At 46.1% G+C, this 14,862-nt stretch overlaps 2 protein-coding genes across 5 annotated transcripts; both read left to right on the top strand.

Moving 5' to 3' along the window:
- Positions 1 to 2,736: 2,736 nt before the first annotated feature.
- On the top strand, positions 2,737 to 6,153 carry LOC101756845 (phosphoglycerate mutase-like protein 4). 4 transcript variants are annotated; one of them, XM_022829262.1, is made up of 8 exons: positions 2,737 to 3,122; positions 3,240 to 3,290; positions 3,366 to 3,482; positions 3,583 to 3,708; positions 3,830 to 3,905; positions 4,016 to 4,265; positions 5,319 to 5,394; positions 5,625 to 6,153. In XM_022829262.1, exons 1-6 carry the CDS (start codon positions 3,030 to 3,032, stop codon positions 4,219 to 4,221), a joined length of 669 nt encoding a protein of 222 aa, XP_022684997.1. In that variant the 5' UTR covers positions 2,737 to 3,029; the 3' UTR covers positions 4,222 to 4,265; positions 5,319 to 5,394; positions 5,625 to 6,153. The 4 variants fall into 4 exon arrangements, with proteins under 4 accessions (XP_022684997.1, XP_022684995.1, XP_022684996.1 ...); XM_022829260.1 differs by having other exon boundaries at positions 4,482 to 5,394; XM_022829261.1 differs by having other exon boundaries at positions 2,738 to 3,122; positions 4,016 to 5,202.
- A 2,567-nt stretch (positions 6,154 to 8,720) lies between these two features.
- LOC101756171 (phosphoglycerate mutase-like protein 4) lies at positions 8,721 to 10,482 on the top strand. Its single transcript, XM_004978556.3, has 6 exons — positions 8,721 to 9,081; positions 9,199 to 9,249; positions 9,323 to 9,439; positions 9,532 to 9,657; positions 9,759 to 9,834; positions 9,935 to 10,482. The coding sequence occupies exons 1-6, from the start codon at positions 8,989 to 8,991 to the stop codon at positions 10,312 to 10,314; spliced, it is 843 nt and encodes a 280-aa protein (XP_004978613.1). The 5' UTR covers positions 8,721 to 8,988; the 3' UTR covers positions 10,315 to 10,482.
- The last annotated feature ends 4,380 nt before the right edge of the window (positions 10,483 to 14,862 follow it).

The raw sequence follows: 14,862 nt of genomic DNA, 5'->3' as shown, positions 1-14,862 counted from the left end.
GTGCGGCCAGGATCCGCCGCCACATTCGGCGCGCGTGGTAGAGAGCGGGCGGGAGGGAGGGCGGCAGGCAGCGACGGTGGCGGGGACCGAGCGGGAGGCAGCGGGAGGGAGCCGGGTGGGAGAGAGGGCAATAAATGAGGGGCAGATGTGTCCCCACCATCCTTTAGTCTAGTTTAGTCCAGTTTTGTGGACTAGAGGACTAAAGTCTTTAGTCCAAACTTTAGTCTACCTGTTTGGGTGTTTAGGGATTAAAAGTGCACCAAAATAGTGGACTAAAGTTTAGTACATGGGAACCAAACACCCCCACATAGTTAAAAAGGGAAAAAACCTGCTGTTGACTTTTAAGAACTATTGGCAATTTACTCCAGTGATGCTCTAGCATTATAGCAATATTTCCACAGCCAAGTCCCAAAGGATGGCTTTGAAATTTTCAAAATAAATTTATGAATGTCCAGTTTTGTGTCGGTATGTTGGTAGCTGGGTAGACTGATATAACAAACTCTATCAGCAGTAGTAGTGGAGCTACTGTAAGCTCAAAGTGCTGATATCATCATGCATAGATCAACAAGGTGTAAAATACACATGGTTTTCTTTCATGACATACAGTCTCAAAAGCTACTTGAATGATACCTGAATCAGAAAATCACATTGGTTTCCTAGTTCTTTTCTCACAAGAATAAGGTGAAGCATCATCTGATGAGATCAAAAGTGTGACAGCATTAACGAAGAACCACATAGTGGAGCAAGAAAGATGTCCTGGAGCTTAAGGCATGAAGAGAATAATTCTTCTCGAGGTCAAGGACATGATTCTGGAGTTGGATTTTGCGAGATCTGCATGAAGATAACAATTCTTCTCGAGGTCAAGGACATAATTCATCACAGCACCTTGCATCTTGATATGTATGTGTGTCAGGGTCAAAATAGAATACACAATATCATGGACCCATGTTCATAGAACAAATAATAAGATTTAGCAACACATTCAACATCAACATATGTAATAATTAGGTTTCACCGGTTCACGCAGGCTTCCCACGGCTGTGTAATAATTTCTTTGGCTCAATTTTTAATGTAATTTTAGAGTTTCGATGGTGGAAATCACATGTCCACCGATGGAAATTGGATAATTAGATTATATTGCTCATGTCTTGGTGTCATTGAGCTAGCACCATTTCGAACTCGTACAATCACAGCCTCATTTTCTACGTCAATTTTTGGCATAACCTTTCCTTAATCCGGTGCACATAATTTCATAGACAAATCAACTGGTACAAAAGCTGAAACTACATGATAATAAATAGAAAGAACTATGCAATGTTTTAATCACTGCTGACATGCGCAAACCAGAAAGTCTTTTGAGTCTCTCCATATAAATGTGTAGCTTTACGAGGTTACAGATCCCATCGTTTCTTCAAACTAATTAATGACAATAGGATTTAGAAAATTATTGAAGCATAAGCTGAAAATTTGTTTTTATTGGCGCAGTCTTCAGTTTGCCATCTTTTTCTCCAACCTAACCTGAAAAGTATGTCATAAAATTAATGTATTGCTGAGGGAGGTCATATGCAATCAAGCTGTCTGAATGACACATACAGAGTTTGCAAGTATTAGCTGTAAAAATTGAAGCAATCCACAATATTCTCGGAAAGCCGTTTTACTAAAGGTCTAAATATCACGAATTATGTGAGGCAATCGATTGTCTCACCTCACAACACAGTTAACTCATCACCATCAAGAAATCAAATGGTCTTTTGCAAAAAAAGGAAAAGAAATCAAATGATCGAAATATAGTAGCTAGTGATCTTGAAGCTAATTTTTTGTAGAAATTTTCAGTCCGATGCTTGCTTTTAGTATAAGCACCAAGAGTTGGAATTGGGAAGACACCAATTTATTGAAGTGGTTGGTTTATCAGTTTTTTATAACTCCATTACCTACATTTACTGATGCTAAGGTTGAATAAGGCGAGGCTACAAGCTACTACCAAACCTAGTGAAATACAGAAGGGGAAAAAAACAAATCTGAACCAGTAGCAGGCATTAAGAACATCAAAAGACACTAACCATGCCTACTAAAGTGTGCGGCGGCCGTCGGGGAGGGCGGGAGGGTGAGAAAGAGAGGGATGCGGAGAGAATTAGGAGGGGGCGGCGGCTCGAGACCAAGCGTGTGTTAGCGGCACGGTTGCGGTTGGGGGTTCTTCGCAAAATGACCAGCAGGTGATTTTTTAAAAAGCGACGTGGAATTGGAATTTTCTCTTCTTAGTGTTGAAATATTTTTGAACCAATGGGGTGTGCCGCAAATAAATCGAACGTGGTTACGGTTGGCAAAGGGCCTCCCTAGATCCGAAGTAGATTAGCGGAGAACTGAAGGGCGTTTTTTGCAAAATTCCATGCGCTTACCAACTTGCTTGTGGACGGCCGGACCCGCTCGATCGGACGGACGGGAAAGCAGGGCCGGCGCGGGGGTCTCGGTGGAGAAGAAGTGCACGGGGGTTTGTACTTATCATGAACAAGACAACTCAGGTTTTATGCTTGTCCGCCGACCAGGCGCAGGCTTTATGCTTGTGATTCCAGAGCCTTCCAGAGCCTTCCGGAAGCTGCTGTTGGAAAGACACGTCCGATGGATGGCTTGGCTAGAATGGAAACCAACCTGCTGTTGGAATGGCTGTTGTGGCTCAAACCGTGTTTCTAATTTGTTAGTCAACCCCGCCACCGTGATGGCATGGAGTCGAAGCAATCTGGCCTCTTCGTGGTGGATAGGATTCGCGTCGCGTGCGTCGCTTACTTCGCCCCTTCGGAAATGGCCTACTTCGCGTCGCGTACATGGAGATGGATAGGGTTCGCCGCGGCGTTTCCTCTCTTGTGCCTCTGGCCTCCTTTCTATAAAGTCGCCCCTTCCCTCTGCAGGGCAGCTAGATCATATAGCACAAGAGATCAGAGAGGTTCCAGATTTCAAAGAACCTCTGCAAGGCAGCTAGAGCAAGAGCGACCATCTCCCCTTCCCTCTGCAGCAGTAACGCCGGCCGATCGATCATGGCACCTGCGTCGACGCACGGCGAGCACTTCGCGGAGGTGGTGTTGGTGCGCCATGGACAGACGGATTGGAACGTCTCCCGCATCATTCAGGTCGCTTCTTGTTCATCCTGTCCTGTCACAGCTTGCTACTTATCGCATCACTTAGATATGATTCTCCCTCTGCGATGCAATACAACATGTGTTAAGGCTTATTTTAAGTTTCAACAGGGACGGATCGATCAGGAGCTGAACGAAACTGGTAGGCAGCAAGCTACCAAGGTACGCTATATATACTTTGTGAGATCATGACTTAGAGATTATGTACGTGATTCTGATTTTGTTCAAACCCTCAAGGTTGCCCGTCGTCTGTCGGAAGAAGCCAAGCCAGCTGCCGTCTACTCCTCTGACTTGAAGCGTGCTTCAGAGACTGCGCAAACGATCGCAGCGCATTGCTGCGTATCTGATTCTGATGTATGAACACTCTTTGAATACTAGTATTAGTTTGTGCTAATTTTTCTCGCTTCACGAATTATTGGTGTTCCATATATCATCCGGCTTCTGTTTGTTTCAGCTGGTGATTGATCGGGCACTGACGGAAAGGCACGGGGGATTGTTCCAAGGTTGGACCTTTGACGATGCCAAGAGATCTGAAGCTTACAAGGTTTTCGCACGCGGTGGCAGAGACCAAGAAATACCTGTAACTAATTTCCATTCTCCTCTCAAAGTTGTACTTAGTCTTAGTTGAAGTAAAAGCTAGGCCTAGGCATGCTTTCCCCCTGTTGGTTGCTATATATTACTCATGATCTCCTTCTGAACAGGGTGGTGGGGAGAGTCTTGATCAACTTTCCGAGCGCTTAGTTCCCCGCTTGAACGCAATCGCCGAGAAGCATAAGGGTAAGCACCGATTCACGTAGTAATTTCTTGTGCTCTCTGTGTGGTCAAAACTTGCACCTGGTGATGAATTTCAAGCTGCACACTGAAGCTGTCGCGTGTTGCGTTAACAGGTGAGCGGGTGGTCGTCGTCTCCCATGAGGCAGTCATAGAGGAAATCTGCAGGCACGCCGATCCAACGATCTCGGTTGGCAGGAAAATTCCTAACACCTCAATCAGCGTTGTCCATATCTCCGGTTCCGATGGCCGCTGGATCCTGGAGAAGTTCGGGGACGCCGGACACCTCATCGGAGATGGCTTCCCGCAGAGTACATTGTAACCGAAAATATGCTGCTCATGTTCATACAGACTGTTAAAGCATAGGTGATGCCTTCATTCCTTCCTCCATTGTAGCTCATTTGTCCGTGAGAACTTCTATTTTTAGTCAATCACCCTGTAATTTGTGAAATGTATTTTTTTTGAAAGTTAATAGAAACACTACCGTATCATATAGTAAATTCGTTCCTTCATGGCTACAATGCTCTCATTTGTCAGTGAACTTTTATTTTATTTTCAGTGAAGTATTTTTTTTTTGGAAAGTTAGCAGAAGCACTACCAAGGAGAAGAAGCAGCAGTTCCAATGTGGACCGAGCAACTGAACTAGCCATTCTTCTTTCTTTCTTTCCTTTTTCTCTAAACGCTCCCACACCTCGCGCCGCGGCCGCCGCTCCTGCCCCGCATCACCCCGCTCCCGCGGACGCCGGGATGGAAGGGAAGGCCGCCGAGACGTGCGCTCGCGCCAGGGAGATGCACAGCACGCTCCCGGAGGCGAGGCACTGCAACCGCCTGCTCAGGCTTCTCGTGGAGCGCCTGCGATGGGAGGATGCCCGGAAGCTGTATGACGAAATGCTTGCGGAGGAGGGCGGCGCGGATAACTACAGCACCTGCGCGATGGTCAGAGGGATGTGCTTGGAAGGGCGGGTGGAGGAGGGGATGAAGCTGATTGAGGCGAGGTGGGGAGCTGAGTGCATTCCGCACGCCGTGTTCTACAATGTGCCGGCGCGGGGACATTGGGAAGGCATTGCTTTTGTTGGGCGATATGGACACGAAAGGATTTTTGCCAACTGTGGTGACATATGGTTCTATTGTTAACTGGCTCGGGAGGAAAGGTGATCTGGAGACGATTGGGAGTTTGCTTGGGGAGATGAGGGTGAGAGGATTGCCCCCCAATGTGCAGATTTATAACACTGTGGTTGACGCATTGCTGCTGTTGGGCGATAAAAAGGCTTTCTCATCAGATGACCGAAACCAAGAAATTCCTGTAACTAACTTCCATTCTCCTCCCAAAGCTACCTTGAATCCTTCTGAATCAGTGACAGTCATTTTTCCTTCTGGTTGCTGTATACTAGTTATCTAATCCGTTCATTTTTTTGGTAGGGTGGTGGGGAGAGTCTTGATCAACTTTCCAAGCGCCGTGTTTCCTACTTGAACATGATAGCTGACAAGCACAAGGGTAAGCAATGATCTGATTCAGATTACTCTTTAGCTTCTCAATTCCTTCGTGCTATCTGTATTCAGTACAATGCAGCAGATAAAACCTAGGTCCAATTTACAGTAGTGCTACTAGCTCCGTCAAAACCTGCACCTGATGATGCATAACTATGGCTGCCAATTCTTCATCAACTCCAAACTCCAAACTGGAACCGTTATTTACGCTGTTGCGCTGACATGTTGCATTCGCAGGGGAGCGTGTGGTTGTGGTCTCCCATGGCGCCACCATAGAGGAAATCTGCAGGCACGCCAATCCAATGACGACATTGGTTCGCAGAAGAATCCCCAACACTTCAATCAGCGAGATCCATATTTCCGGTGAGAACGGCCATTGGATCCTTGAGAAGCTCGGGGACGTCGGCCACATCAATGAAGATGGCTTTCTGCAGAGTGCATTTGGCGGCGATGGCAAGAAAACATGCTGCTCTGCTCTTGTTCGTACGGCAATACAATCGGCTACCTCGAGTCCTTGATACGCTTGAACATGCCTCCATTCTTCCATTACTACAATGCTCTCACTTGTCAGTGCAATGATAATGAACTTGTATAGAAATTCCTCTGTGGGTAAACAATACCACACTGAAATTTGAAGCATTGCACTGCTGCTTGTAAATGCCTGCTCATAGGCAGTTGTGAATGTAACCCTGAAGTGTAAAGTGTTTGATTCTACCCTAATAATGCTGGCTTGCTGCTTCTGCATCGGCAGGGGAACGGCTTTGTAGTGCAGCCATACGTGTGTGCGGTGTGCCTATGACACGGGACTGTGTAGAAGCAGTACGCGTGCGGCGGACGGTCTTTGCTATAATTTGTGCAGCAGCAGAGGTACCACGTGAGAATGCTGTGGTATTTATTCTAAATTAAATCAATTTAAAAAAAAACGCCGCTCCGTGCCTTCTTCTTACCCTGCGCCATGCTACCATCTGTGCGATCCGCCTTCATTGTGTATATGTTACTGTTCTCTGCAATGTTTTCTTTATCAGTAATTCAGTACCTCTATGCCATAAAATCGTTCTGATTCAGCAGGTTTAAAACTTAAAAATAGGAAGCCCATGCTCATACGGAGTACACACCTTTTCCTTTTATGTAAACCAGCTTAATTTAGAATTGTTTGATAATTCAGAGTTTAAACATACAGATAATTTCTTGGCTCATAGTAGGTCGTTTCATCTGTTTCATCTCTTTCTTGATTCTCTGGTTCAAATTTAATTTGATCTTTTTGGATACATAATAGCTAACATGGCCTACCGTTAACACAATGCAGTGTAATTGATGATTGATGCAGGCTTTCAACAAATAAATTTGATGATTATTACTTACAGACATTCTCTTTTATTCTATAGAGTCCTTCAGTTAGACATTCAGCAGATTCCGAGGCCTCTCCTAGGAGAAATGTATCAGGGAGTCTAAGTAGCCCTCTCATCAATGTTGGTCTGTTGGCCTGTCAAGAGAGAAATTGGAAACAGGCATGTCTACGACCCTTCATTTTATTATTTTCTTTTGCCACGAAAGTTCATTGTTTAGTGCGGTAAACAGCTGTGTAATAATTTCTCCGGCCCAATTTTTAATGTAATTTTGGAGTTTCGACGGTGGAAATCACATGTCCACCAACCAAAATTGGATAATTAGGTTATATTGCTCACGTCTTGTTGTCATTGAGCTAGCACCATTTTTGGCATAACCTTTCCTTAATCCGGTGCACATAATTTCATAGACAAATCAACGGGTACAAAAGCTGAAACTACATGGTAATAAATAGAAAGAATTATGCAATGTTTTAATCACTGCTGACCTGCGCAAATTAGAAAGTCTTTTGAGTCTCCATATAAATGGGTAGCTTTACCAGGTTACAGATCCCATCGTTTCTTCAAACTAATTAATGATAATAGGATTTAGAAAATTATTGGAGCATAAGCTGAAAATTTGTTTTCATTAGCGCAATCTTCAGTTTGCCCTCTTTTTCTCCAACCTAACCTGAAAAGCATGTCATAAAATGAATGTATTGTTGAGGAAGGTCATATGCAATCAAGCTGTCTGAATGACACATACAGAGTTTGCAAGCACTAGCTGTAAAAATTAAAGCAATCCACAATATTCTCAAAATGCCATTTTACTAAAGGTCTCAACATCAGGAATGATTTGAGACAATGGATTATCTCACCTCACAACACAGTTAACTCATCACCATCAAGAAATCAAATGGTGTTTCGCAAAAAAAAAGAAAAGGAAAAGAAATCAAATGATCGAAATATCGTAGATAGCGATCTTGAAGCTAATTTTTTGCAGAAATATTCAGTCCGATGCTTGCTTTTGGTATAAGCACCAAGAGTTAGAATTGGGAGACACCAATTTATTGAAGTGGCTGGTTTATCAATTTTTTATAACTCCATGGCCTACATTTACTGGTGCTAGGGTTGAATAAAGGCAAGGCTACAAGCTACTACCAAACCTAGTTAAATACAGAAGGGGAAAGAAATAAATCTGAACCAGTAGCAGGCATTAAGAACATCAAAAGACACTAACAATGCCAACTAAAGTGTGCGGCAGCCGTCAGGTAGGGCGGGAGGGTTAGAGAGAGGGGGATGTGGAGAGAATTGGGAGGGAGCGGTGGCTTGGGGCCAAGTGTGTGTTGCTGCGAGGTTGCGGTGGGGTTCTTCGCAAAATGATAGGCAGGTGGTTTTTTTCAAAAGCGACGCAGAATTGGAATTTTCTCTTCTTGATGTTGAAATATTATTTAACCAAAGGGGTGTGCCGCAAATAAATTGAACGTGGTTACAGTTGGCGAGGGTCCTCCCTAAACCCGAAGTAGATTAGCGGAGAACTGAAGGTTTTTTTTGCAAAATTCCACATGCCTACGGGATCGCACGATCCGACGTCGGGAAAACAGGGCGACGTGGCCGCGCCAATGGTCCGCGCAGGACCCCGGAGGTCTTGATGGAGAAGAAAGTGGATGGGGCCGGTTAACAGGAGGTCTTGATGCAGAAGAAAGTGGATAGCTTCTTTAATTTGGTCCGCCGACCAACTGCAGGTTATATTAGTTGGCCACGTACTTCCTGGAGAAGCCGATCCTCGAATGGCGTTGCCCAAACCTGCTGCTGGAATGGCGTGTTGCCCAAACCTGCTGTTGGAAGTCAACTAGCAGGTCGCCATCTTTCCATCTTCAAAACGTACACGAATTATGCTTGTGATTCCAGAGCCTTCCAGAGCCTTCCGGAAGCTGCTGTTGGAATGGCTGTTGTGGCTCAAACCGTGTTTCTAATTTTTTAGTCAACCCCCCGCCACCGTCGCATGGAGGTGCGCTCGACGGAAATGGCCTTTTCGCCGTGGTCGCGTACATGGAGATGCATTGGAGTCCAAGCAACAATCGTACATGGAGATGGCCTCCTGGTGCTGTCGAGGGAAATCCCAGGTCTTCGCCGCGGCGTTTCCTCCCTTGTGCCTCTGGCCTCCATAAAGTCGCCCCTTCCCTCTGCAGGGCAGCTAGATCATACAGCATCAGAGAGGTTCCAGACCATCCATCTCCCCTTCCCTCTGCAGCAGTAACGCCGGCCGATCGATCATGGCACCTGCATCGACGCACGGCGAGCACTTCGCGGAGGTGGTGTTGGTGCGCCATGGACAGACGGATTGGAACGTCTCCCGCATCATTCAGGTCGCTTCTTGTTCATCCTGTCCTGTCACAGCTTGCTACTTATCGCATCACTTAGATATGATTCTCCCTCTGCGATGCAATACAACATGTGTTAAGGCTTATTTTAAGTTTCAACAGGGACGGATCGATCAGGAGCTGAACGAAACTGGTAGGCAGCAAGCTGCCAAGGTACGCCATACTTTGTGAGATCGTCATGACTTGAGATTATGTACGTGATTCTGATTTTGTTCAAACCCTCAAGGTTGCCCGTCGTCTGTCGGAAGAAGCCAAGCCAGCTGCCGTCTACTCCTCTGACTTGAAGCGTGCTTCCCAGACTGCGCAAACGATCGCAGCGCATTGCTGCGTATCTGATTCTGATGTATGAACGTTTTTTGATGTGCTAATTTTTCTCGCTTCACGAATTCGTGTTCTATATATCATCCGAATAAATGGGCTTCTGTGCTGTTTCAGCTGGTGATTGATCGGGCACTGACGGAAAGGCACATGGGATTGTTCCAAGGTTGGACCATTGACGATGCCAAGAGATCTGAAGCTTACAAGGCTTTCGCACGTGGTGGCAGAGACCAAGAAATACCTGTAACTAATTTCCATTCTCCTCTGATCTCGAAGTTGTACTTAATTAGTCTTAGTTGAAGTAAAAGCTATATATTACTCACTAGTCATCTCCTTTTGGACAGGGTGGTGGGGAGAGTCTTGATCAACTTTCCGAGCGCTGTGTTTCCCGCTTGAATGCAATCGCCGAGAAGCACAAGGGTAAGCACCGATCCACATAGTAATTTCTGGTGCTCTCTGCTGTATGGTCAAAACTTGTACCCGGTGGTGAATTTCAAGCTGTCGTGTGTTGCATCAACAGGTGAGCGGGTGGTCGTCGTCTCTCATGAGGCAGTCATAGAGGAAATCTGCAGGCATGCCGATCCAACGATCTCGGTTGGCAGGAAAATTCCTAACACCTCAATCAGTGTTGTCCATGTCTCCGGTTCCGATAGCCGCTGGATCCTGGAGAAGTTCGGAGACGCCGAACATCTCACCGGAGATGGCTTCCCGCAGAGTGGACCTGAACAAGCTATTCAACAAGCTCTGTCTGAGGATGCATTATGCAACAAAGGCAAGAACAAGCAAGTCATTGGAAGCCACAAGACCTCCAGGAAGGTAATCAACTCCAAGAGAGAGAAAAGCAAAGAGAAGATCGATGAGATTGAATCCGAGGAATCACGCAAGAAGATCAAGAAGTAGCAAGATCTTATTTGCTATCTTCATTATTAGTTTATCCTGTATCATGATGGGAATGGTTGAGATTTTGTTAAACTGTAATGTCTTGGGGATGTGGACTTCTTTATTATCCCTTATGAACATGTGGTTGATCCTGGTGATCTTTATCTTAATTAGAATGTTTATTTATTTCGGTTTGGACATCCTGTGGATAATTGTATCTTACACATGCGATTTGTTGGGCTTCTCATCAATGAGCATCTATAATCAGGGACAACATAAAAGGAATTGGGTCATTCTATCGTGGAATATTAGAGGTATTAACTCTGATGGGAAATGGGATGCGGTCAAAAGCAAGATTTGTAAATCCAAATGTGATATTCTATGTCTACAAGAAACTTAGAAAGAATTCTTCGATATTACATATGTTAAAATTTCTATCCAGCATATATGGATGATTATGTGTTCTTACTATTAGTGGGTAACTCAGGAGGGACTAACATTATCTGGAACAGTTCCAAGTTCAGTGGTCACTTGGACTTTCAAAATGATTATGCCCAATCAGTATAATTCTCATGTAGGTAGATTGGAGAAAACTGGATCCTAACCAATATCTATGCACCCTGTACTAGAGAAGGCAAAACCGCATTTTTGAACTGGTTCAAAAGGATTAATATGCCTGATGACGAAAAATGGCTGAGACTTCAACCTCATCAGGAAGCTTGAAGATAGGAGAAGATAGGAATAAGCTAGGGGTAATCTTCAGGAAATGCTGGCTTTTAATGAAACCATTAGCAACCTTAGTTTAGTGGAATTGCCCTTTAGAGGATGCAAATTTACCTGGACAAACAAGCAACAGAATCCTTTACTGGAAAGATTAGACTGGTTCTTCACATCTAATGCTTGGACAACTATTTTTTGAAACTCCTTTGCCTCAGGGTTGTCCAGAGACATCTCATATCACACTCCATGTACCATCACGGCAAGCACAAATGTTCCTAAGCCTAGGATATTCAGATTTGAAAGCTATTGGTTGGAACATGAGAATTTTGTGCTAGTTCTATAACATGGATGGAATTTGCCCAACCCTCAAATTGATAGTACCAAGACGATAAGTGCAAAATTTAAGAACCTAAGGGGAGAGTGTTAAATGCTTGAAAAGCACAACTACCAAATTTACCAGCTACCATCAGGAACTGCAAAGACTTGATCCAGCTCCTGAACATTATGGAAGAACAATGAGATTTAACCTTAGAAAAATGGATCTTTAGGCACATAATTAGGAATCACTTACAGAACCTTCTTCACCAACAAAAGATCTAATGGAAGCAAAGAGGAACAATCAAATGGGTTAAGTTTGGAGATGAGTGCTGTCGGGGCGGAATCTGGCCGACAAGTAAATGTTAGTAGTTTTGCCGTGCGTTAGATCGGAATGGCCTAGCACACAATGACACAGGTTTTATACTGGTTCGGGCTACGTGACCTACGTTCAGTTCGAGGTCAGTTGGTTGACTGTATTCCTAAGCCCAGGTGCTCCAAGTTTGTAGTTGGGGTACAAACGAGTTGGGGGTGAGAAGGGGGTGTCCGAGACCCGGTCGTGCTCTGGTCCAAGTGGAAGAGAGTGACGGGGGGCTTAAAGCGTGTGCTATGTGCTGGAGAGAATCAGAGGGTTTTTGATGTGCCTCATGTGTATGGCCTATTGTAATGTCCGTAAAATTTACTAACTCAAATCACCCGCTAAAAAATTTATTTCAAAATCTTTCGACCATTGAGCTCCCGAAAAATCTTTTCCTTCTCGGCGACCCGCCATCCCGGCACCCAACATCGACAATCATCTTTTTCCGTTCCCCGCAAATTTAGCCGCGTGCTCGTCAAATCCGTCACGCGTGCCCGACCAATTCCGCAACTATCGCCGATTTCCCTTTTTCCTTTTCCTTTTCCCCCTTTTCTTTTTTCCCTTCCTTCCTTCTCTTTCTTCCTTCTTCCTCCTCCCTCCTCCTCTCTTTCCTCTCCTCTCCCTAGCGCCGCCTCCCTGGCGTCTGGCGCCTGGCACCGCTCACCCGGCCCCGGCTCCTGCGCCTGGCCCGTGCCGGCCCCGCGCCTGCGCCTAGTCCGGCTCCGCGCCCGCGCCCGGCCTCGCGCGTCGAGCCGCACGCCACCGCCTGCGCCTGGCCGGCCCCGCCCGATGAGCACCGGCCGCACGCCACGCCGGCCACCACCCCTGTGTGCCTCCTGTGCTCCTCGTCGACCGAGCCAGCCCCACCACGCCGTCCACGTGGAGCTCCGCTCCGGCACGCCACCGACCGGGATTCTCGGCCACCATTGAAGGCCGCTGGCCATCGAGCTCCTCCTCGCCGCCTATAAAAAGGGGGCCGAGCCCCTGCCGCCTCCCCACACCACCAGCATCTCCCCCCTAGCTCGTCACCCCCTTCCCCACCGCCCTGTGCGCCGCTGTCAGGAGCTCCGCCGCCGCCTCCTTTGCCCGCCGCCGACGCCCCATCTCCGGCCACCATCCGCCCGAGGTGAAACCTCAAACGGGACGCCCTCGTCCCCCTCTACCTCCCCCACCACTCAGCTTGCCGCCGGTGAGGCCCGGCCGGCCGGCCCCCCCACCGGTTTCCCTCCCCTCCAATCTCTCTGTCTCGGCCCAAGGAAGAAGAAGGCCTCCATTTCGATCTAACCTCCTAGTTTCCCCTATTTGCAAACCAGCCCTCCCACCTCTCTCAAAGAAATCTCACGGATACGCCCTTCCACCTTTCGGAAATTATTACAAATAGGTCCCTAGTTCTCGCAGTTTAGTCCTAAACCTTGATTTAAGCCCCTAACACTCCTTTAACTCATCATTTCATGCGCCAAACTTCCTCCAATTGATCCCAAATTCGATCACGGCCTCCTCCCATATACTTCCACTGAGGCATATCCAAATTTCATGAAAATGCTCACTCCTTCAATTTTCCGTTCGCATTCTCTGTTCGTAGCTCAATGGGAAAATTTTTAATTCTCTTTTATTTATTGTGTGCTCGATTGTGTGTGCTTAGATCGTGGAGTACCCAAGGAGGAGCATGAGGAGGAGTTTGACCATGAGCCCGAGCCCGAGGACCAGTACCGCGAGCAGGAACTCCCGGAAGGCTTTGAGAACGGCAAGTCCAATCTCACCCTTTGATGCATATTTATCCTAGTTTTTCAAACACAACATATTGGCCTATTTTATAAATTGCATATTATTTTACCGCCGAAACATGGTTGGATAGCCACCCCTTGATTGTTATGATTATTCCTTGCTTGTCCTATAACTATCTCTAAATATGACTTGCTCTGTTTGGATGATAATTACTGCTAGAATGCTTAGGACCTTGTTACTCAATTCAGTCATGACCATAATGTGTTTTGTTAAAAAATAAATGTGTGAGTATTTTAAAAAGGGAAATTGGGTTTTTTGGAAGTAAAGGAAAGAAATGCTTAGATGAGATGGATGGGTGTTTCAGGTGTGAAATGCCAATATGTTGGGCTCGTACCTTGGTGCTTGAGCAAGGTTGGGAGATATCCATCTTGTCATGGTTAAGGACCAAGTTAATGTGTCATCTTGCCTAACCCAACCTTCGTGCAACCACTCCATTGTATGCGGCAACGGCTTAGCATAAATCCCACTAGCTAAACTGTTAGTCTTCGGGTGAGCTAGTGAGCAACGGCAGCCCATGAAAAAGGAGTAAGATCTTTGTGACTTAGGTCCCGGTTACAACCTCGTTGGTATGTCATTAACCCCTTGGTTGCTTCCGTGTGGACTAGTCATTCTTAGCTAAGGTGGGTAATGGCTTTGTTAGGATTCGCACTGGCACTAAGGTGATCGTACTGCGGTACCCTACTTGAGGGAAAAGTGTACAACCTCTGCAGAGTTAAAACCTATCCGGGTAGCTGTGTCCATGGGATTGGACGAGTTACGGCTTGGTCACATAACTAGCACTTGGAGATGGATGGTTTTTATGGCGTGTGTTGGACTTTGGAAGTGTCCGGCAGTTGTGTCATGAGCTATGGCGGACGGGGAGTCCGATAGCAATAAAATTTGGATCCTTTGTGTAGGATCAACCCCACTTAATGTTTCGGTTAATAAAGGAAATGCTTTGCAAAAACTCTTTTGGAAATGAACCTCTGCATGTGTTGAAAATCTAGCTTTGTTGCAAATGAACCTTAACCTTATCCTTGTTATATCCTGTGCATACTCTTGTTTGTATCCCCCTCCGTGGATGGGGTTGGACTTGTTGAGTACCTTCGTACTCACCCTTGTTTTGTTGCTTCAGAGGAAGACCCAGACTACATCGCCAAGGATCTCGAGTAGGAGGTCGTGTCCGCACCCAACGCTGCCTGTGGTGTTGGCTTTTGCAGAATGCTTCCGCTGACGCTTAGTTCCGATTGCAGCCCGGAGTCCGACTGGACTGCAACTTGGATTTGTATCGTTATTGGTTTAGTTCTTCTTTGGGTGTGGCTTGCCCGCCCGCTCCTTCGGGAGTTGTACGGTTTTTGAACCATCTGTCGAATAAATGTGTTATCAGCCTCCTGGGACTGATATTTCTATCA

Source organism: Setaria italica, chromosome VIII (assembly GCF_000263155.2).
Source record: "Setaria italica strain Yugu1 chromosome VIII, Setaria_italica_v2.0, whole genome shotgun sequence".
NCBI classification, from domain to species: Eukaryota; Viridiplantae; Streptophyta; class Magnoliopsida; order Poales; family Poaceae; genus Setaria; species Setaria italica.
Note: the sequence above shows the minus strand (reverse complement) of the source record. Positions and strands in the feature narration are given on the sequence as shown.